General features: G+C 46.1%; 1 protein-coding gene across 5 annotated transcripts in view; it reads right to left on the bottom strand.

Annotated features, from left to right (window-relative positions):
• PRKCB (protein kinase C beta) overlaps positions 1-24,440 on the bottom strand; it is a 309,888-nt gene that overhangs the window by 35,573 nt on the left and 249,875 nt on the right. For all 5 annotated transcript variants that reach the window (XM_029221907.1, XM_029221908.1, XM_029221906.1 and 2 more), the window contains 4 exons: positions 21,113-21,286; positions 8,069-8,160; positions 6,261-6,323; positions 1,002-1,140 (listed from right to left, as the gene is read on the bottom strand). In XM_029221907.1, coding sequence (XP_029077740.1) covers positions 1,002-1,140; positions 6,261-6,323; positions 8,069-8,160; positions 21,113-21,286 — 468 coding nt within the window. The remainder of the gene's footprint in view (positions 1-1,001; positions 1,141-6,260; positions 6,324-8,068; positions 8,161-21,112; positions 21,287-24,440) is intronic.

Genomic DNA, 24,440 nt, shown 5'->3' with positions numbered 1-24,440 from the left:
TGGACCGCCAAGGAAGTCCCTAATTTTCATTATTAAAAATAGTGCTGCAATGAAGAAAGGACTTCGAACACATATCCTTCCACGTATGGAGTGTGTGTGTGTGTGTGTGTGTGTGTGTGTGTGTGTGTGTGTTGCAAACTAGATTCCTAGAAGAGGAACAGCTTTGGTAACAGAGTATGCAGGTTTTAAATTTAGAGCCAAGCTACTTAGTGACATGGGGCCTCCCGTCACCATTGTTACATATGAAGCCTTCACAGTCAGGAAAAGAGGAATTCTAGAATGTCCATTTCCCAGACTCTCTGCCAAGCTCTCAGTTCCTTTCCATAAAAATCCAGTAACAGATTGCAGAATGCCACCTTTCTGAGCACCAATTCAGAGAAAAAGGAAGGCTATCATCTGGCACAAATTTTTTTACCATGACATGTTGGGGAAATCCATTCTGCAACTGACCGTTTCCTTTGGGAAGGAACAGGGAGGCACTAAAATAAATCTTCACACTTTCATTTATATCTTAATCATAGGAAGAAAAATTCTGAGTCTTTTAGGATTTAGCAAAACTACTGCATACCTGTTAGTACACAGATCCTGTGTCATAAGTCAGTCCAGAGAATCAATCAATCCCTTTCCCCTCCCCCTCCCTCCCTCCCTCCCCTGAACAAATGTCTCAGTGTCATAATTAGGAGGTATCCTATGGCCATGAGCCATAGCAGCTTGATGAAGAATTTTACTGATGTGTGGTGGATGGTTCTTTTGAGTTTTATTTAAATTTTCCCCCAAACCTTGATGTATTTTGGGCCTGAGCTTCTGGGTGTGTGTTAAGCTAATTTTCATGTGTGATCGCAACGGAATAATTTAGAGGACAGGAGAAGGATCAGCCTGAGGTTTGCTTGTCAGGTACCCCCTGAACCTTTCCCAGCTCCTATGTGGCCACCTAGGGCCCCAGGGAGACATCAGTACATCAACACAACACAGACACGCCTTAGGGGTTGGCATCAGCTCACCTCAGGGGCGATGTAGTCTGGAGTGCCACAGAAGGTCTTGGTTGTCACTCCGTCCCAGATGTTTTCCTTACACATGCCGAAATCAGCGATCTTGATGTGACCCTCAGAATCCAGCATCACATTGTCAAGTTTCAGGTCTCTGTGCAGACAGAAGATTCAGAGATTTAATTAAATGCTATTTATTTCAAGTCAACCAACAGCCACTCATTATGCGCCAGACACTACAGCAGGGGTGTTGGGGGCACAGCCATGGGTACAACCCAGCCCTTGCCCTCCAACAGCTTATAATCTGGCAGGGAGATACAAGGGTGCACAATCCCCTGTGCTTTGCTTTTCCTACAGAGCCAACTGTGCCAAGCGTCTCAAAAGGACACAGTGAGACAGCAGCTCTGAGAAGAGTGATCCACAGACAGCTAAATAAAGGACAGAGCATCCATAGAAGCTTCCTGTATCCAGGAGCATCTCCAGAGTTGACCCCTGCAACTTCAGGACCGCTTACATTTCGTAGGAAGATATGTTTTACACACATTTTTATTTTTAAAAAATCTCTGAAAATCATGGAGAAAAAAATGGATTGAGAGCATCTTATTTAACACCAAGTGCCCCAAGCTCTCCTAAGCCAGTTCCTAGGCCATGAACCCAGGAGTTTCTACTGATTCTTTCAACCAAAAAATATGTGTTGCACACCTACTATGTGACAGGCACTATGCTTTGAGTGAGGTATATACTATGAACAAGATAAACATACATCCTGCTCTTGTTAGGATTAAATTCTAGTAGAGGGGAAAAGACAATTACCAAGTATTCAAATCTATAAGCATGCTTATTATAGCTTCTGATGGATGGTACGAAGGAAATAAAAAGAATGATGAGATGGACAGGAACTGAAGGAGGTTACTGTAACAGAGTGTCAGGAAGGTGTCACCTCCATGGAGTGATGTCTAAATGACATGGGCTACACTCCCATTTTTTTATTTCATCCATGTTGATGAGGAGAGTTTGATGTTTGGGGACCCTTGCACACTCCCAGTGTATCCGAAGACTCCAATAGCATCACATTTTCCTCCTCCCTAAACATTGACTCCAATGTCATCACTTGGTGTTTCAACATCAATGAGTAGGGACGATCTATGGGCCAGACTTCCTCAATCCCATGAGAAATCCAACTTCCTCAGAGGTAAAGGGATCTACTGTTCAGTTCAGATCTCTCCTTTAAATCATCTTCACTGGGTGGTGGACATCTGCAGCTTCTGCCTATTCTAGCATCCTGGGGTGAGAGCAACCTATTATTCCTTTGAAGAACCACCTTCCATGATTCTCACGCCATTCTCAAGCATCCTAATATTCCTTTGAAGGACCATCTTGCCTGATTCTCAAGAACCACCTTCCCTGATTCTCATGGTTGGTGATGCGGCTCTTAACTTCTGGTTCCAGGAGTGGTCATGTGGTCCTGTCCTGGCCAGTGGAAATCCTGCTGGTCACAGTGACTGGTTCAGGAATGGCCATGTGACCCACTATGAGCTACTCGAAGCCTCTGAACATCAACATCAGCCCTGGCATTTTCGCGGATACCATCAGGAAAGAGATGAGCTCTTTTTACACTGGGATGGCTCAGGTGGTAGAAAGTAAGTCTAGAAGTGCCAGGGGTCACAGATGGAGAGAAGAAAGCTAGTATAGATAACGCAGAACCCAGAGAAAGAGGATAAATGCTCATAACATCATCTGAGCCACTGGATCCATCTAGGCCTGAAGTGAGATCTGCCTCCTGGACTTTTCAGTTTTGTCAGCCAGAAAATGCCTCCTTTAATGTAAGTTAGTTTGAATGGAGTTGCTGTCACCATCTTCAACGCAACAAATACAACCTGAAAATATATCCTGGCACCTACTATCTGTGTCTGTGAGGTCTCCTCATCCAAGGGGAAGCCCGCTTGCACCCCAGTGTTTACCAACAGCAACATTCCACGATCTCTGGTGCTGTCCATGGTGCTACCCACACCCAGCCTTCATGCTTCTCTACAAGCCACAGAGGTCTCTGAAGGCCAGCTTGGAACTTAGAAAAGCTGACTTTGCAGAAACTTGTTTCACCTAAACATACCAGGTCTGCATGTGATTTGATTGACAGAGATCCATGACATTCCCCTCAGCTTGACCACATGCCCCCAAAGAGGCAGCTGGGGCAACTCTGTAAGTGAGGACATCTTCATCTATTATAGAAAAGGAGCTTGAGGTGCCAAGAGCCAGCAGGTCATGGGGCTGGAGCACGCCCTGGTCATATTCACTGTCACATAATAGTGTTTTGATAGCCCACTCCATTCTTTTGTTTAATGTAATAAATCCTCATTCCTGCTGGTCAGATGTTTCATGTTCACAAATCCATCAAGGGCAAAATCAACACACATTCCAGAGACGGTAATCTACAAATAAGACACTAAGTTTGGAAGGGTCGTTTGTCCTCCCACAACCAACATCTCCAGCCATGGTCCTCAGAGAGCGCAAGTCTAGCATGATTCCTCATCCTCTTTACTTAAGAACTGTCCAAATAGCTAGAGATCCAAACGAAGAAGAGGGGGATCTATAACATTTAAAGACTTTACCAACATGAAACCAATCTCTATGAAGTTAAAAAACCATACATCTTCTGTCATGTACATTTTTTTTACAGTTTTCACTTGATTATCAATTGCAAATACTGTCTCCACTGAAGTTCCTGATTGTGAGCAACAAAAACCAACTCTGACTATTTCAGCCGAAAAAGGAATTTTTTAAAAGGGAATTGGGGAGCTCAGAGAATCTCCAAAAAGGCGGAAGAATCAGGTTTGGAGGCTACACAGCCAGGAACAATGCCTAATTGCAGCACAGAGATGCCCCAGCGAAGATGCCACTGATGTCACCACTGGGCACAGACATCATCCCTTGTTCCATGAAGCCCTAACACTGGGCTCTGGATGCTGTTGCTAAGAACCGCTTCCCCTCATGCCTCTGGAAACCAGACATAGCTGATTGACTATGGCCCCTCTCGATTCTACAGCCTCTGTTTTCTTGGTCACTAACTTCTGATTCAAGGTCTTCAGTGAGTGTGATGAGCATCAGAGCCTGAGTGGTGTGTCTGCTCTTCCTACAGGGAGGCTGTGAAAGTATCTGGCATGTTAAATCTTTAGAGGAGGATATGGACTCCATTCTTACTCACAAATGAAAGGGGTTCAGATGTTGAGTGGTTTAAAAAAGTGATAAATATGCCCTAAATGTATACATAATGGAGGAAGAAAGAGAGAATGTGTCGTTAGCAGAAAAAGCTTTGCATTTAGGCACGGTCTAGCACCTAGAATGCTAATCTTTGCATTTTATGACTTGGACCAAATGGACCCCAGATCCCAATCCAGCTCCCTGCTAGACTGGAGACCTTGCCTTCAATCCCAACCCTGTTGGCAAGGACTCTAATCATTTTATCTCCTGTTTCCTCCACTGGGACTGGATTTTCTTCCAATAAACCTACAGTCCCCTGTTTAATCTTCTCAGCAACGCTTGAGTGCCTTGATTCTATTCTGGTGGAGGCCCATCTCGTATAGGAGTTAGGTTCAAATGTCAGCACGTAAGGTGAAAACCATGTAGAGTGAACAATTACCCATGATCCCCGGTTTTTTGGGTAAGCACCAGCGGAAGTCACGGGCTTGAATTTAGGGATCATGTCGAATGGAAGATAATGTGTATCTTTCAACACCAGAATTACATTCAGCACAAGATGCTCCCACCATGACAGTCAAGGGAGAAACTGGGGGAATTAGAGGCTTCACAGGTCCCGTCTCATGCATACGTGGTGACACATATCCATTGAGGACAAGCGTGGGCTGAATGACCACACAATTTACAGTTTAAATTATTATGGTTACTCTCTCTGTTTCTATTTCTTCACTGAGATCACACTGTACCACGTAAAGCCACTTGGCTTCCTGACCTTCATTCCTCCATTCAGGAGCACACAGGCAGAGTGGGGACTCTGTGCATTCCGGATGTGCTACTTCGTGGAGTGAAAAAAAGCCCCAGCACTCTGCAGGCTTCTGGCAAGGCCCTCACCTTCCATCCCTCCATCCCACCAGGGCCCACAGCCTCACTTCCAGTTTCTGCCTTGAGATCACCAAGGCTGATCTCTTTATGCCTTTTAGTCCCATATCCTTCAATTGCTTTAGGAAGACCAGGCCTCCGAGCGTCTTCCCTAACTCTTCAGACCCTAATCTCATGCTCTGTACAGAATGACAGGCAACCCACCACCACCCAGCCCACACCAGACCCCTCCCCTGCTTGACTTTCCTCCATAGTACTTCTCACTACTCGACAGACTGTATTTGTATGATTTACGTTATCTGTCTTCCACCACTGGAATATGAGTTCTACAAAGGTGGGGCTTTGTCTGTTTTCTTCACGCTGTATCCCCACCATCTAGACTAGAGGCCAGCACATGGTAGGCTTTCAATAAATGTTTGTCAAATGAATGAATGAATGAAACGGACTCTGATGACTCTTCAGGATCTTTTAAATAGACCCTCGCCCATGCCAAGTGCTCTTTGGAAGCCCCGTGCCACGCGCCAGCCTCCCTTGCATAACAAACCAACGCAAGCCTGCACTGGCATTTGCATCCGTGTAGTGTAAGGAGAACTGTACACCCTGGACTCACTGACAAATAGCAGCCCCAGGCTCCATAGTTTGCTTGCATGAGATATAAAATGGGATGACTCATCTGGCTATGATCATACACTTGCTCCTGCAAAAACGGGCAAATGCCAAGTCCTGAGCTTAATCCCGTCTTTCAGGGCAAGATACTCAGAGATCCATTTCCAAATTGTAGTTACATAGCAAAAAAAAAAAAGAAGAAAAAAGGAAAGAAAGAAAGAAAGAAATTTGTTTCCTAATAATATGATCCAGCACATTCTGCCAGCCACGATTCTTTGCTTGCTCCCCAAATGTGGGATTCACGGGTGAGAGAAAGAAGGGCTGGGTCCCCAGGGGTGAGCCCCCTCCTCTGAGCAAATGGTCTCACATTCGAGGCTCTGAACCATCACTGGAGGAAGATCTGTCATCGTATAGAGCTGCCCAAACTTTGCCAGGGCAGTGGGCAATGCTGCCTGGCAGAGCACATGCCCAAGTTAGCACTGGAGGATTCCTCCCCCACCGTGGATTCTAATTTTAAAAGCAGTTGAAGAAAGAGGCAGGGAAGGGAGGAGCTTAGGAACCAAGGAGACGGGAAGTACAGCAGGGTTCACTTACCGGTAAATGATGCCCTTGCTCTGTAAGAAGAACAGACCAATGGCAATTTCCGCAGCATAAAATCTGAAATTAAAAAAAAAAAAAAAAGCAATGGAGAAATTCAAGGACACCATATGCTTGGCAACTCTCAGAACTCAATACAATATTGAACTGGGCATAGGGCATTAATGTTCCACCATGGATGGTCAACCATACATCTCATAAAACGAAGTACGAGAGTTTGGACGGATCAACAGGGTTTACAGAGCTATGAGGCTAAGGACAAACATGCGGCGGGCAGAGGTTCAGCACCTGCTTAGTGGGGAGGAGGCCACGGGATGTGATGAACTGGCTGGAGAACGATCATTTCAGACTCCAGCATGATAACGGCTAACATCTGCTGAAGGCTTACCATCAACCTTGCATCATTTCAGGTTATCATCTGATTAAATCTTAATAACAATCCTATAAGGTAGGTGATACTACTACTTCCCTGTTCCTCAAATGAGGAAACTGAGGCTTAGTGACATGAAATAACTTGACCAAGTTATACAGCTAATGAATGGCACAGCCAGTATTGGAAACAGCACCTGGCTAAAGCGTAAGCTCTTCATGAAGGCCCGGAAGGAAACAGATTTTTGAGAGGACCAGAAAGCCCCGTTACAAAGGTTAGGCAGGCCTTTGGGGAGCTCTGTAAAATGTCCTGACAATGTGTCTTGTGTGATAATGGAGCGAAGGTCAGTGGTCAATTAGATGTCAGAACTACAAGAAGAGCCAACCCATTAGGACTGTGCCAAGATACACAAATGGCACGACCTGGAAGCACGAGAATGCAAACCCTATCAGAATTAGTGCTCATGACCTGGGCAGGTGGGAGGAGGGGGGCAAGGCTGAGCTGAACAGGAGTCAGCAGGCCTCTGCGATGATGGGATGGCGCCCTAGATGAGCCTCCAGAGCTTTCTAGCGGGACGATAAGAGCCCGGCAAACTCCCTAGGAGAGGTTAGCTCTGCTGATCCTATGACTTGCCGTGCTCCTGTTCTCCAACAGCCGGGAGAAACAGGATGACATTTGTGTTCTAAAGAGAAGAGACCAGCTGCCTTGTGGACTGAAGGGGACAGCATGAGCTCAGCAGGGGAAACAGATTTCCAAAGACACAGAGTCAGTCTCTCCACCCCAAGAGCCACAGAGCGTAGTCTCTATGCAGCTTGCGCCTTCACCTCCCTGGAACGAGGGCATCTAAGAGGGAGAGTGGTGTCGGACAGAGAACGTGAGCAAAGAAAATCTGGGTCAGAATTCTGGATCTGCCTCACACTAGCTCTGTGACCTTGATCAAGTCTCTAAAAACTCTCTGGGCCTGGCACATAGTAAGCTCTCAATAAACATCAGCAAAGGAATACACAAAACCTACAATGACATTCCCCAAGGAAGCTATAGGGCTTTCTTCATGAGCCAGGGGCAAAACCTAGAGATAGGGACTTCCTGGAAGTCCAGTGGTTAAGACTCCGCGCTTCCAATTCAAGGGGCGTGGGTTCCATCCCTCGTCAGGGAACTAAGATCCCACATGCCACGCAGCGCGGCCCCAAGAAACTTAGAGATAAAGAAATAGCTGTGGCTTTCAAGCTTCAAGTTCTTAGCTGGTGTCAAGAAAGAAAGAAGTATCCCATCTCAGCAGAACACCCTTTGCTCCGGCCATGTATTTCTCAGAAGCCCAAGATGTTTAAAGAAAAAGCTCAAGATGTTTAAAATCCCTATTCGACTAAGAACCCAAAAGAACTAACAACCCACCCATTTATCCCAAGGGAAAAGCACAGCACCAGTTCTCACTTACACAGCGTGAGGTTCCTTGAACCGGCCCACTTGTTGGATGTGGTACATGAGGTCGCCACCATTCACATACTCCATCACAAAGTACAGGCGGTCCTGGGAGAAGACAGCAAAGAGCAAAGTCAGCCTCTTACAGTTTCTTGGGGTCCAAATGGAGAGCAGGTAATAGCTGGGATTTATGATCAAAACCACCAGGACTCTATGACAGGTTGGGTGCACTGTTTCCCCAAGCGGAGTATTTGTGCCACTGGAAGTATGCAAGTGACCACAGGCAGTATGTGAACTGTTTTTTTAAATTAATAACGCTAACTTTATACTTGTCAGTACTGGAAAATATAATTAGCACGTTAACCTCGTGACTTAGTGGCTATCATTGTTTAGTAAATCTTATTTTAATAAACAGTGGAGACTATTAAGTGAATCATACACAGGTAATAGGTAAGCTGTGGGAGCCAGCCTCCACCATGTCCCCTGTGATTTCCACTGCCCGGTGTTCACGTCCTGGTGTAGTCCCTTCCCTCTGAGAACTGGACTGACTTGCGTAACCAATAGGATATTGTAAAAATGACAGCGTGTGGCTTCCGGGACTGGTCACGTTGTGAAATATGTGCTTCTGTTTTACTTATATATTAGGGTGGCTGGGTCACTGTGTAAAAGGGGGTTTGCTGTCAAAAGTCGCCAAGCTATTGTACGGGGCTGTAAGACCAGGAGGGGGGTAGCAGAGAAGTGATGTGTAGGGCAAAGGGTCCCTATGAAATCAGTATAGGATTTGAAGTCTCTTTCCACTACTTACTAGCTGTGCAACAGCTGTTACTTAACCTCTCAAATCTCCAGCTTTCACTCCACCTGTAAAGTGGACACGACCCACCTGCCCATAGAGTAAGTACCAAGATGACGTATGTAAAGTGTTCTAACAATGATGGCGGCCATACAACAAAGGTCTAATCCACCACTAAAAAAAGTCTTCCTTACAGTGCACAGAACTTTATCTTACATGTCACAGCCATGTGTGCATTTATCAAATGTGTACTGAGTGTATAATAATTAGAATAAAAACAACGAAACGAAGCTACCACCTTGCAAGCACGACGTGGCTAAGATGAGCGCTTTACATATTTTGTCTCATTTATCTCTCTGAGCAACCCAACATGACAAACATTACCTTTTCCCCCTGGCAGGATTTGAACCCCGGGCAGGTTGGTTTCAGAGTCTACACTTGTAATCTCGTATTATGCAGCTTCCCGTGTAAGGTTCTGACCCAGACATTGTATGGATGTGTGGGTGTGTCCTCCCTTCTGGGAGCTTCCAGTCCAGGGGAGAAGAGAAGGGACGTCAAAAAAAGCTGGCAGACCACAAGGGACGGGTACAGGTTAATCAATCATTTTTGAAATGTCGAAGGACTTTCTCAGCCCGACTCTACTTCACCCTCTCAACATCTCTAATGAGAGGCAGAACCCTCCACTTCAAGGCATATGAGGTTTGCAAAAAGGTCACTTACAAGTTAGTGGCAGAGTGGAGATAGTCAGCCAGAACTGCCGACACCCTGCCCCTGGTTCTTTGGGGGTTTTCTGATAGAAAACAAGCCTAAAAATAGCATCTGTCTTTGCTGCACGTTGAAGAGAACCAAAACACTTGCTTTTAAAAATTATTTTTAAAACTAGCAGATGGCATTGGCCACAGAGAGAGAAGAAAGTGAGGGAGAGATTTCAGTTGCTTGCTTTCTGCTTGGAAGAACTCAACTTGCCCCCCCAGACTCATTAGTCAGAATCCCCACATCAGGGTGACAGCTCCACGGTGGGTAATGCCACGTTCTGTGGTCTGTTTCTACCACTCACTGTATTCGGGGCAACCCTGAGATCTGTCATCTTCGAACTGTACTGAGTGTGGCGTTGGCACACCAGTTCTTCAGCTATTAAACATTATGGCTGGCATCTTGCTGTCCTTTCATTTTCCGAGCAAACACTTAATGATGCCCACTCTTTGCCAGGCTCTTCTACTGCCAGAGATGCTACTGTGAATGATCCGTGGTGCCCGATGTTAAGGATTCCCCCAGGCAAGTGGGGAGACCAGATAAACTTCCAAATGGCAATGTTTCCCAAAATGGGGTGGGAGATCATTTTAGGTGGGCTATGTTTTTACCTTTAGAGTTTTGTGTTTCTCTTAATGCATATTAAAAATATAACTAGCACTGAAGCCCCTGCTTTGACGGCTATCGTTCCTGTAGAGGGAGAGTAGAATGCGTGGAGTTACAAAAGAGGAGATGTGATCAAGACATGGGATCACATTATGATGAACTGCATAAGGCCATCCACCCAAACGTCAGTCATCTCACTTACGTTAAGACCTTTACCATGTTCTTCTAAATCATCTACTAAAATTTACTTATTTTATAATGTTTTTTATTAACTTACCTTATTTTTTTTCATTTAAACACAGTTATTTAAAAATTTTAAAACTTCATACCAAAGTCATAAATGGAGATTCATTGTCTCTGTAAAAAAATAAATGCCTCTCTGGAGTCTATTGACTCCATGCTATCACCAGTCTGGCTTTGGTACATCAATCCCTTAAATGACTTATTTTTAAAATAAATGCAATTTGCCCATGTACTTCATCTCCCACTCCAACGCAAGGAACATCAAAATTTGGAAAACACTGCCAATGGCAATCTAGAGCCCATCTTGAGCAGAGAAGTGAATTTTAGAACTTTTATTGAGGATTGATGTTTGCAATTCATGGTATTAGGTGTTAAAAGGGCAAAAATGATAAGGTACAGGTCTTGCCGTCAGAAAATTCAGAATCTTGGTTAATTCCATAGCAATTCAGGATCATGGTTAATATACAACTAACTAAAGCCATCATCTAAAGTAGGATGTGTTCAGAGAAATTTCATGAGAGGGACTTCAGCTCACCCACTACCTCCAATTCTGACATAATTATTCCCCCCACAGTGCCCTGAAATCCGACTTTGCTCCCCACGCTTCCTATAAAATTATTCCAAGGCTTCACAGATCTTTCTCATAGTCACGTGCAGTGGGTTTGGATCAGGACCTACTTGCTGGCCTCTCCTACATGGACATCGGAAAGTATGTATTGAATATGGACTCCAAGTCCAGCTTGGTTCCTGCTACTTGCTCTGTTTTCCAAAGAGGACTTGTCACAGCTCAAAACATCCACTCTCATCGCTCTAGGCTGATGAATCTCGACTTCAATTTCTATCCTCTCCCTTTCTCCTGAGCTCCAGTCAGCTCCAGCTGGCTACAGGACGTTTCTACGTGGGTGTTCCACTGTCAACTCCAATTAAAAGCTCCGAAAGGCAAGCTCACCATCTTTCTCTTCAAACTAGCCAGTCTGCTCAACTTCCAAAGTGTTTCTTCCAAATTATCATCGTTATTGCGGTTACTCTTCATTTACACACTTGCCCTTGTCTCTGAAGCGTGAAACGACTTCAGTTAATTTTAAATTTCCTTTCTCCGTGACCGCTCATATTCAATCAGTAAATAAATAAAATTAATTATCTGTCTGTCACCGTAGCATGCAAAATGGTTGGATAGAATTTTTCAGATTTGGAGTGTGAATATGAGGATAGCCTGATTTAAAACGATGGCTGGATTGCATGTGCAGAATTCACCAGGGGGAGGGGAGGCCTTGGATAGGGCACGGCATTTAAAGAGATAATCACTGTTCCTCCAAGACAGCTGAAAGTGGGATGTGACACAATGCCCATGTGACTGCCAGGAGGACACCTGCCACTTTTAATAAGATACCATGGACAGAGAAAATCAACAGTGTGGGCAACTCTAAGCGTGTACCCTGCTCTAAGGTGAGTTGCATAAGTGTTAATCTATTTAATGATCTTTAGTGATTTTCCAAGCTGGTCAGTGAATCAATCCTGTCTGTAAATTGTTCCTCTTACTGCAAAGATCCATCTGTTTCTATCAAGAAGCTGTGCAGTTAAGAGCCTTAGCTGTGGCATGAGCTAGTACTGGGTTCAAGTGCCGGTTATACTGCTTACTTACTCTGAGACCTTGCATCAGTTACTTAAACTTCCCCTGCCTTCCTAAAGGGGCAGGAATAGCTTCTCTTCCATATGGGTTTGCAGAGATGTAACAGATAATGCATGGAGTCCATGCAAACTCACAGAGGCTCACTCAAGTGAGCGTGTGGACACCTTCTTTCCTCTGTATTCTATAGCCTAAGAATCTCTATCAGAATCAAGCAACTTGATGCTCCTCTAACTGTATTTTCTGCTTTCTAAGCTTTGCCCTTCCACATAGAGAGCAAAGTTCTCAAGGGATAGGGCCATCTCTCTTCTTCCTTGGAATTCTATGGACCTTTGATTATTGAATGAATATGCAAAAGCCACCATCAAGAGGGCAGAGAGAACCAGGCTGTGTCTATTCCTCCCCACCCCGGCTCTATATGCCTGGGTTGCATTCCTGGGTCCTTTCCTGCACTCAAGATTCTTGGATGGCTTTAGTTGCCTGAGGCCCAGACACCTATCAAGCTCTCTCCAGCTTCCTCTCCTTGGATGCACTGAATACCATGTTTGCATTGCTAGCAGCAGGCTATGTCCTGCTCCGACCCAGTTGGTCTCCTTGGATTCAAGGTGGCGTCTCCCACCTGACAAGAGCGCCAATTATTCCTTCCCTGTAGATACACCCCCTTCTTAAAGGTTCCTGCTGAATTAGTAGCCAATAACTAGGTGATTGGGCTAGGAATAAAACAACTGACCTATGCTGACTCAATCAGATCCTCTTTCCTGTGTATGAATTGGAATTCGGGGAATTTGGTGGATAGGCAAACTGCGAGGGACTAGGGGAGCCATGTTACCATGAGCGGGGGTGGGGGGGGTGGGAAAACAAAGAAAGCAAGGAAAAAGAAACAGAGATCCAGTCTAGAAAGCTTTGAAGTTACAGTTTCTAGATCTTCATGACGCTCAGGTACACCTTTGCCTTTGGGTTGTTTTTCTTCCAATAATTCTTTTTTTTTTTTTTAACATCATTTAGTTTGGAAGAGGTATTCTGTTTCCTGCAACTCAAGCATGGCCAACTGAGACTACGGCCAAGAGTTTCCTACAGCAACGCCCTCACATTAAACTATATCCTTGGATACTGCTGCCAACCCAGAGTTGACCCTGAGTTACCAGGACCACTTGGACACTCTCGGTGCTCAATGGACATGTCGTCAGGGGCCAACTCTACAAGTGGAATCATCCTCATCCCCCTCCCTGTCCCTTTTTGCATTCTGGGTTGACGCCCCTCCCGGCATGCCTTGCAACTGAGTTCTTGCTGGGCTACAACAGCAAATTTGGGGAGGAAGTAATTCCTGTCCTTCAATGACTCATAAAATCTAATTCTATTTTTAAAAAAAAGAAAAAAGAAGTGCATATGTTCAATTGAAAAGAAAACATTTAAAATAGATGTTTTGCTTAGGAGACTTAACTGCCTGTGCCCACTGGCGGTTGGGAAACTGCATGAATGTGTTGGGCTGACAATTGTACCCGAGAAAAACTGCAAAAGGGCTGGAGGAAACATAATCCTTTTGTGCCCCTCCAGCCAGGTGCCCCTCCAGCCCAGCTCAAATAATGCGGGTAGCCTCCCTTTTTGTTTGTTCTGCACTTTGTACACCACCTCTTTTATTTTTTTTTATTATTATTATTTTTTTGCGGTACGCGGGCCTCTCACTGTTGCAGCCTCTCCCGTTGCAGAGCACAGGCTCCGGACGCGCAGGCTCAGCAGCCATGGCTCACGGGCCCAGCCGCTCCGCGGCATGTGGGATCTTCCCGGACTGGGGCACGAACCCGTGTCCCCTGCATCGGCAGGCAGACTCTCAACCACTGCGCCACCAGGGAAGCCCACACCACCTCTTTTAATCCTCACTTCTTATGTCACTTTAAAGATGATGAAACGAATATGCAGATCTGTTAAGTGACTTCCTGGAGGTCACACAGCCAGTAATCACAGACCCAGATTTATCTGACTGAGAAGCTGGTGCTTATCCCTTTGTGGTTCTAGAACAATTGGCCTAAACCCCATTCTCCGAAGATCAGTTCCTCTAATGAGCAATTCTCTAAAAATTCAACCCCCTTCTGATGGCTTTTGTATCTGTGTATTTGAGTATTAACTTTTGCCATCTTGTGGCACATTCAACACTTTTAACTTGTTTTATTATCGACTCTCCTGAAATAATATAAATTCAAAATGAAGACAATTATCCACTGGCCCCTCCCTAAATCAAATCAAAGTTTCGATTTATCTTATCTGTGTCTCTGATTCTTTTCCGTGTGCAGATTCAATTTTAACACATTTAGAATAATCTCTTAAATAGAATGTAATATCTTACATTTTCTGTTAACATTGTGCCATGCATGCTTTTCAAGGGTCTTTAAAATCCAGTTGTCTAAGAATACTTCTGATGTAACTCTGCTTTTCTAAACAAGTTTTTAGAAATTAAATGTGTATCGTTTTAAGAATGACAAAAATTGTTTTGTATATTGGTAGGGTGTCTTTTTCCTTTTTATCTATTCTGACCACCTTCAAGATTTTTCTGTTTTATCAAGGATCTTTTATCTTCCAAATTCTAAGTCTCTAGCAAAAAAAAACATGTCAAATTTGCAGCATGTTATAATAAATTTGTCATTTTTTAAAGGTAGATGATTCATAAAAGAATTCTGGGTCACAAAATACAAAATGACGCTCCACTCAGGCTACACTGGCCTCCTTGCTGCTCCTCATATATGCCGAGCATGTCACTGCCTCAGGCGTTTACACTCACTCTCCCTGCTGTCTAGAATACTTGCCCCTAGACATCCACGTGCCTCGCTCCCTCATTTGCTCTGGTCTCTGCTCAAATGTCATCCTTATCAGAAAGACCTTCCTTGATCATCCAATCAAAAATAGCATCTCTGTCTTCATCCATCCATCTCTCCCCCCTTTATTTTTTGTTATTGTTGTTTATTATCTGTCTCCTCCATTCGAATGTAAATTCCAAAGGAACAGGGGACTTTATCTCTTTTGTTCACTGATGTACCCTCACAGGGATGCAGCTGGGTCCTGACACATTTATGTCAACAAATAAATATTTGTTGACAGAATCAATAAGCCTTAGTACCCCCTGTAGACTGGCAGTAATGATCTGACTTTCAGGGATGCTGGCTTTAGGGATACTGCCTATTCCAGCCAGGACGCCTCCACCTCTGGAGCACCAGTCTGGGGGTCAGAGGATATGCAACTCCAGAAGGTGAGCGTGAGACGATGACCACCTTCATGGGCCTTCCTGCTCACCTGAGCCAGGTTAACAATGGTTTGTTTCACCTACAGGCAGGGCTCCCTAAATTTGAAAATCACTCCCACCACGAAATCTTTCCAATCATCGCAACATCCTTGTGGGGTAAGTAGGTGACTCTTTCATAGTGAAAAGAACACCTGAAGGGGCATTAGGACACCTGCCACTTACCGACAGTGTAACCTGAGGCATTTCAAATTTCTGAGGGTTGGTTTCCTTTGCAGAAGTGTGGACAGTAATATGTGCTTGTGGTGTTCTTGTTAAAATTAAATGTGATCATGACAATGAAGATAATTTCTAAACTAGAAAAAGGAATCTGGAAGTAAGGCAGAGGCAGGATAGCAAGGCTTCGGGGTTTGGGGTTCTAGAGTCTTACAGAACAAATGCCAGTGCCACCCCCCCTCACTGTGTGTGGCATTGCTCAAGTTACTGAACTTCTCTGAATATCAGCGCCCTTATCTATACATTCGGGGTAGTCACAGGGCCCACCCAGTCGAAGTGTCAGGAGGATAAAATGAGGGGTTACCTGTAGAGCACTGAGCACAGTGCCTGACACAGGCTGACACACTAAGGCTGCTGCTTTCTGTGGTTTTGATCATCCCTGTTGAGGCCACTTTGGTAGCCACTCAACATAATTTGCTAGCAAAAGCTTGGGCTCTGGGTTCAGTGGGCCTGTGACCCTGTGCTGTGTTCAGGGAAAACTACCCTACATCCCAGTTCCTCAATCCATTCACCTGCCAAGTCGGGTGTCAGATAATCCCTTCCACCCAAGATGTTTTGTGAGGGTGGAACGAAACAGAGTTTTCAAAGGCCCACAGGATGGCAGATGCACAGACAGAAAGTCAGATCCACTCCAGGGATGGGAAAGCTGAAGGAGGAAGCGCCAGGTGAGGGATGCCGTCGGGCCCCTGCTGGAGCCTGGAGACAGGCTGGCTGCTGGCAGTTCTGCCCCACGCATGTCAGGTAGAGTGGAAATCGGGTAACGTACACTCAAAAGACCTCATAGTGCAGTGATTAAGTGTAAAGCCCCTCGGAGCCAGGCTGCCTGGGTTCAAGTCCTGGCCCTGAAACGTACTAGCTGTATGGCCTCAGTGCCCGTCTGTGACATTGGGACGATGTCGGGACCCATGCAAGGGCTGCCACGGATGTGGCTTATGATGGTTGGTCCTGGGCCTCACGTGTAGTAGGCATTATTAGGTCTTTGAAATAAATTTATGTAAAATTAAAATACATGTGCTTAGCCAAAAGAAAAAGTAAATGAAAAAAATTTTCAGTGGGGGGCCTTTTACTCAAGGAGCATCTGCCGCTGAGTGGACGTGAGATGGGAGGGTCTCTGCCCTCCCCTCAGCCAACCCCGCTCAGCCCCCCAAGGGCCTCGAGCTCAGCTGGCAGGGAGTGCATCTCCCCAAGCGAAGCGTAACTCTGCTATTTAAAGTTACATCTTCCCCCCAAACAATACAGCCCCTCAACATAAGTTAACGATTTCATCTGATCCTCACCAACAAGAAAGCAACCTGTTCCATCCCTGGCCTTGCTGGAGTGGGAGACCGTGGGTTGGTCTTCAGTAGGAGGCCTCCATCCCCATACAAGACTCGAATCCACTCAATTCTCGTGTTTTACGTTCTCTCGGTTCTTAATCTCTCTTTCCTGGCAGGTGACAACTCCTGGAGGGGACCCAGGGTGCTGCACAATTTCCATGCACACCCAGACCCTACTCTCCAATTCCAGAAAGCATAATGAAATCCAAGGCTCAATGTTAAAAGAAGAGCCTCAAATCCACTCTACTCTATCGTGTTTAAAACAGTAAATTACAAATGAAGATACTGTACTTAATGAATATTAGTCACAAATGACCAAGTTCCCCCAATCTCAACACATCCAACTGAAATTGAAAACTGCTGCTCCAAGTTAGCCCAGCCTTGAGAACAAGATCTCCTTCTTGTTTACCACTCAGTCTGTTTACCACTGAGACTGTCCTGTATGTGGTGATGTCCGCGAGTCAGTTTGGGAACCACCAATGGAAAAAAAGAGAAGATGTGAGAATGAGAGAGTCTAGAGGTCTAAGAGTCTAGTCTAATCCCATTTCTGTCACTACTTGAATACCTTTAGGCCTTAACTCCCCAAGGTAACACCAGGGATTTGGACTTGTAAGATGTATGCCCTTCCTGATCTTTGCCAAGTCCCATGTAATGTGAATTATTGCTCACTGAATATTTTTCTTTACAAGGACTCTATTCTCTTTTTTTTTTTGCGGTACGCGGGCCTCTCACTGTTCTGGCCTCTCCCGTTGCGGAGCACAGGCTCCGGACGCGCAGGCTCAGCGGCCATGGCTCACGGGCCCAGCCACTCCGCGGCACGTCGGATCTTCCTGGACCAGGGCACAAACTCGCGTCCCCTGCATCGGCAGGTGGACTCTCAACCACTGAGCCACCAGGGAAGCCCAAGGACTCTATTCTTTTACTCAAAAATTTTATTTTAAAAGCAAACTTTTGTCACCTTTGGGGCGTAACAGTGAGCCAGTTCATGAACACTGTCAAATAACAAAAAAAAGTGTCATGCATCTATCCTGCCTTTCCTATATGAACTGTATCACCAGTGGACCAAGCAACAGATGAGGGAAGTCTCTCTTTATAAAAGAATTCCAACTAATTAAAGAAAAAGGAATGACAGAATTAGGATATCACCATCTCACAATCCTTAATGAATTCATGGACCTAGGCACAGAGCATCATTTGTTGCCAACACTTTACAAAAACAGAGACAACCGGACATTATGTGACTTTGGATGAAAAAACACACAGCCATCTATGGTCTTGCCAAAGGGGTCAAACCTGGGTCTGACCGAACCTCTAGGTCCCGCTACCAATTTGCAGAAAACACAGAGGACAGAGGAAACATGTGGATGGGCCCCATGACTATGCACTCAGCAAAATCCAGACTGTGAAAATGCTGTGGGTCAAACAGCCCAGGATTTTTAGCAGATAAAAGAAAGGGATGGAAGGAATGGAGAGGGAAATCACCCTATTAAAAGACAAATCAAATTTCTACAAATGGGAAAGAGATGCTAAGGGATGCTAAAACTTAAGTGATAAAACTATAGAGACAGGCAAGGAAGTCAAGCTACCATTTGGGGGGAGATTGAGATTGGGACGCAGAGAAGCTTCTAGAGTGGCTGCCAAAGTTCTTTCTCGACCTGGATGGTGGTATGAGGAACTTAACCTCGTAATAACTCATTATTAAAACATCAATTGTGTGTGGTTTCTCTACATTTGTCTTATAATATCTCAAAATTTAAAAATGAAAAGACTTTATATTGTCATAAGTGAAAGAAATCTGTAAAAATATATAGAAAATAAAAGCAAAACAGTGACTTAGAAACTGCTCTTTGCCAAAGCTCAGAGCCTGAAGCTTGGTCCTCTCTCTTCGTTAAAAAGTCAAGTGTTTGGGCTTCCCTGGTCGCGCAGTGGTTGAGAGTCCACCTGCCGATGCAGGGGACACAGGTTCGTGCCCTGGTCCGGGAAGATCCCACATGCCGCAGAGCAGCTGGGCCCGTGAGCCATGACCGCTGAGCCTGCGCGTCCGGAGCCTGTGCTCCGCAACGGGAGAGGCCACAACAGTGAGAGGCCCGCGTACCGCAAAAAAAAAAAAAAAAAGTCAAGTGTTAAAAAGATGTTAATGGCCATGCTAGCACCAAACAGAAACTTTCTCTTCGAGGTACTCAGAAGAAAATAAAGTGAACTGAAAAGAATGTAATTTAAAATCTGTGCACCACCCAAAATCCCCCTTTGAGCTACCCAGGACCATTCTGCATGGCGGTGCGCGCTCTATACTTTCTCAAACACGATTTCAGCGCTTAGTCCTGCCTGCAGTGGAGTGAAAAATGTTCTTGTAGTCCCTCGTCACCAGCAGACCCCAACAAGAGGCTGGTGGGCCAAAGCCCCACAGGGGAATACTGCACACATTTGCCTAGAATGTTCCTTCCCTTGATGACCTGTGGTAGGGAGATTGTCTGGGATTCAGGGAATGGGCCCCAGCAGAAAATCATCCCTGCACCCAAAACATAGATGCCCCTGTGGCGATCAGGCAACAACCTCTCCAAGTTCTGCTATCACAGCCCCCCACTGCATTGTTTTGTAACTATCCCCATGTCTGTTTACTTTGCTTTAAGAGCATGACCTTCTCAGAAACAGGACCCAGCTTACCCAGCACTATACCTCAGTACTTGGCCCAGGCCAAGGCCAATGCTAAATGCTTGTGAAGTGAATAACCAGCATCTGTGAGCGTTTACCAGGTACCAAGCACTGTGTTAAGTGTTTCTCATGTATAATCTCATTTCCTCCTCATAGCAACCTTGGACGTAGCTCATTCACAAATGACGAGACTGATACCAAGAGGTTTTCTAATTTTCCCAAGGCCACTCAGCCAGAAAGTGACAAAGCTGGGATCTTGACCCCAAATGTATCAAGAGACTACTTAGAACAGGGAAGGGGCTGGGTTCTGGCTCTACCCCTTTCACAACAGGTAGTTCTATGCCTGGCGTATGGTCTGCACTGAGAAAACCCACCCCAAATCCAGTTCTGCGTCTTCCTAGGCTGGAGGGACTCAGTCTAACTTAGCAGAGCACAGGACTTGGTGATGTTGGAGAAGAGAGCAAGCCCCAAGCTTTAAGGTACACGCAACTTGCAATAGTGTCCCATCTCGCACAGGGGTTGGGCTCTACAATCAGGATGTAGGGTGAGAACTGGAGAGAGTCAAAATAATCTTGAAAACTCCCTTAAAGCATCTTCAAGACACTAGGCCTTTGGCCCTTAGAAGCTCCCAAAGCAAGAATTAACTTTGTATCTCTTTGCATTTACGCTCTGCCTCATCTCCCCCCTGCCCCCTGCCCCGCCCCGCCACAGTGCCTGGTACCTGGGAAAGGCTCACAGATGAGGTATAGAGCTGAGTAAGCTGGGTCCCGTTTCTGAGAAGGTCATGCTCTTAAAGCAGAGGAGACAGACATGGGGATACAAGGCAATGGGGTCTGTCATAGCAGAACCTGGAGAGGTGAATGGGTCCCCAAATTGTTGCCTGATCGCCACAAGTACCTCCCTAGGTATGGAGACCAAGGTGTAGTCTGAACAGGGGAAAGGTAAGAAGTTGCTTGAAGGGACATCTTATTCTCACAGATAGAGGTAGAATCACAGTCAATAGCGGACAGTGCACAGATGCCCCCTTCTTCTTAGGAGCCTGGTTCTGACCTCACTAGTCCCTGCCCAGGCTGTGTCCCCTGCCCCGGGAGTCCTCTGAGGGCTGTGTTCTCAGGCAACCCCTCCTCCAAGAAGGTCCACGCAACCTGCAACGTGAACTCGTGCATTTATCTGAAGAGTCCACAGGGCCGACTGTGACCCTCTAGGGGCACATAGGAGGACCTTATCCCTCATCCCCATCTGTAAGTTCTGCTAGTACATCTCAGATTGTGAGTCCTGAGTTCCTGTCCGCAAGTCCCCTCTTGCTGCCAGAGGAAGGCCCTGCTCCCTTGGTTATAAAACCAATTGCCTGAGTTCTTTATCTTTGTTGAAACAGCATCTACCTCAGGGGAGAGTGCTTCTCAGCAGCAACCTCAGAAATTCTCTGCGGCCAGCTGTCCCTGGGCCCTGACAGCTTCCTGTCTCTAGGAGGGGAAGGGTCCGGGTGTCCCTTTGGGGTGGCCGCTGCCGGGATAGCTCTGGCCAAAGCCTGAAGGCTGGAGAGGGAGTGGCCCAGGCCCCCAGGCGGTTACCATGGTCTGGAAGCAGGAATGCAGCTGGGTCAGGAAGGGCGGCTTCCCGGGCAGGGCCAGCACCCGCTTCTCTACCATCGTGCATTCCACGTCATCGTCTTGAATCACCACATCCTTCTTCAGGATCTTCACGGCGTACAGCTCATCTGTGCCCTTCCGCTCTGAGAGCATGACCTGCGAGAGAGCGGGCACGTCAGTGTAGTAGCGGAAGGGGCCCCGGGGAAGCCACAGGCAGCTGACGGTCACTCAGATCTGCTCCAAGCTTAGTCCACGTGCCCTCGGTGGATGCTGATACGACACATGAAGTTTCCCACAGACCTCGCACCTTGAATGGCTGAACGCAATCAACAGAGGATGGTTCCAAAACAGAGACAGACTCACAGACGTAGAAAACAAACTGATGGTGACTAAAGGGGAAAGTGGTGGGGGCAGGGAGGGATAAATTAGGAGTTTGGGGTTAACAGATACACGCTACTATAAATAAGATAGATCAACAAGGACCTACTGTGTAGCACAGGGAATTCAGTATCTTGTAATAACATATAATGAAAAAGAATCTGAAAAAGAATAAAGGTATATAAACTGAATCACTCTGCTGTACACCTGAAACTAACACAACATTGTACATCAATTATACTTCAATTTTTTAAAAAGCGTATCACTAAAAAAAATTGTTTTTTAATTTTTTAAAAATAGAGGATGGTTCCAAGAGTGATGAGCAAGTATTCGGATATCCCTTTGGGATATGTATCAATGCCCAGCCAAACATGACTAGAATACAAACCACATAAGGGCAAGTATCTTTGCCTGTTTTGTTCACTGGTGTCACCCAAGAGTCTGGAACGGTGCATGGCACACAGTAGGTGTTCAAGAAGTATTTGTTGAAGGAGGGAATGAGTGAATTCCTGAAAGAACTGAATTTGGGGCAATTGATTCCGTATTCTTTCAGTTGTTTAATATTCATTAAGAGCCTGCTAAGCACCGGGGAAGCAGCATTAGATGAGCAGGCACGTTCTCTGACCCTGCATTCCAGGGAGGAAGGAAGACTTTGGACATTAATTACAGGGATGATTAATGTAATATTTTAACATCCTCTCCTGTTGTCCTGGGGCTTCCTTTCATGCAGCTGTGGTCACAATCTGAGCATGTTAATCAGTGTGGCTTGTGACACATCATTATTTGCACTGGCTGTGACTATGCCAGAGAGAACAGTGACCAGCAGGTACCATTCTCAAGAAGCCTCTTAGGGAGCATGGGGCGGGACCACACTGTACAAGACCTAACCTGGTCTGGGGGCTTCTGAGATGGCTTCCTGGAGGAAGAAGCAATCAGACTGAAGTAACTATATACTGTGTGTACTGTGTCAGACATTTTGCAGGCAATAATATCAATCACCACAATATTTTGAGCGCTTACCAGGGTGCCAGACAATGGTTTTCATTTATTATGTCTCATTCACTTTGCCTAAGACCCTAGGAAGTCGGTACCATTAAGAACCCTATTTCAAGGGGGGAGGAGCAGCGGGGTGGGGGGTTAAGAGGTACAAACTATTAAGTATAAAATAAGCTCCAAGGGCATATTGTACAACACAGGGAATACGGCCAATATTTTATAATAACTATAAATGGAGTATAAACCTTTAAAAATTGTGAATCATTATATTGTACACCGGTAACATATAATATTGTACATCAACTACACTTCAATAAGAAATAAATAAATAAGTTTAAAAATTAATTAATTAAAAAGAAAAGAGCCCTATTTCATAGGAGCCTGGGGCTCAGGGAAGCTAAGTGACCTGTCACACCACAAATTCAGTTAGGGACAGAGCCAGGATTTGAACTCCGGTTTACCTGATCCCAAGGTCTCTGCCTTTATATACTCCACTTGTGAGAGTTCCAGAAGAATCCTCAAGGAGTTTAGGTGGCTGAGGAAATGAAATGCTCATCCCTGACTCAGCTGGAGGACCAGAGAGAGCAACAGAGGCCTGGGACCAGAGGGAGTGACGCACAGAGGGAGCCCCGAGGCAGGAGGGCAGCTTGCACAGTCCGCTCAGCTCCTGCCCTGATGGTAAGAGGCCTGACTGGACTCCTGCACGGCAGCTCTGGGCTGCGCTCACCGCCCCTCACAGAGGCCCGTCTCCTGCCCGCACCACGCTCTCTCTCATCACAGCCAGGGGCGGCCATGGGCGAGTCAGGCCTAGGAATTTAGAGCACTTAGGGAGAAAGTCCCTGACGCACACCTCCGCATCAAGAGGACTTTTCCGACTGCTTTCTCCCCCAGCCTCACCATAGAAATACGAGCTGCCAGCTGGGCAGGTCCTCCCTGCCGGACATCTACTCAGCCCTCACAGCAGACCCACTCGCCCCCATGGCAGAGGAGGGCTCAAAGTGCTGGAGTGCGTGTCTTTAGCTCATTTCCCATCTCCCCCTGCTCCCTCACGGGTACCCAGAGCCGTTTTTCCTTCCCTAGTCCTCAACCAAGGCAGAACCAATGACTCCACTAAGATGTTAAGAGTAGGCTGGAGATAGGGGTTTTCTGCTCCCAGATTCCTGAGAAGGCAGGGCTGGGGCAATGGCGGAGAGGTGACTTAGCCAGAGGCGAAAGGGTAGAGAGACTGAAGGAGGATGGAAGCAGAGTCATCAGCTGAGAGGACCCCCAAGTACACAGGAGGGGCTCAGCGCTGAGCTGGCTGTGAGTGTGGCAACCCCACTGCCCCGTCACCACTGGTCAACGTACCATCTAACAACCCAGAATACTCGGAGACAACCCACCCCACCCCACCACCACCCAGGAACACAGGGGAGGGGCCCTGGACACCTTGAATGTCAATGCAGTCCCCTGTCTGGAGGAGTAGCAGGACAGATGGCTGGGAATTTCCCCAGGCACCAGAGGGAGGGGTGAACACCCTACGTCTGTTTCAATTACTCCCCTTCTACAGATGAACAAACTGAGGCTCAGAGAGATTAACCTGCTGGAGCTAATGATTGTTCTAAAAGTGCAGATCTGACCAGGCTACTCAAATGTTTCAAGTCCCTCAGTGACTCCCGCAAGTCAAACAATTTCTTGACCACATCCTGTTCTTTCTTCTCCTCTGACTCTTCTATTGCCAGTGCCTGTAGTGTCCTTCCACACGCTTTCACTGCTCAGAAAATCTGAGATTCAGCTCAGATGTTCCCTTCCTCTCTATCCCTCAATGATCCACGTAGACCAAACAGGTCACTCCCTCCTCTAGACACTGGGACTCCTTTGTATCTATGGCAGGTACTTTAGGGCAAGTGTTTCCAAACTTCAATCATTCACGTGCCTTTTTCACATTTTTTCCCTA

This window comes from Monodon monoceros, unplaced genomic scaffold, assembly GCF_005190385.1.
Source record: "Monodon monoceros isolate NGI ecotype Baffin Bay Population unplaced genomic scaffold, NGI_Narwhal_1 Super_Scaffold_13, whole genome shotgun sequence".
NCBI classification, from domain to species: Eukaryota; Metazoa; Chordata; class Mammalia; order Artiodactyla; family Monodontidae; genus Monodon; species Monodon monoceros.
Note: the sequence above shows the minus strand (reverse complement) of the source record. Positions and strands in the feature narration are given on the sequence as shown.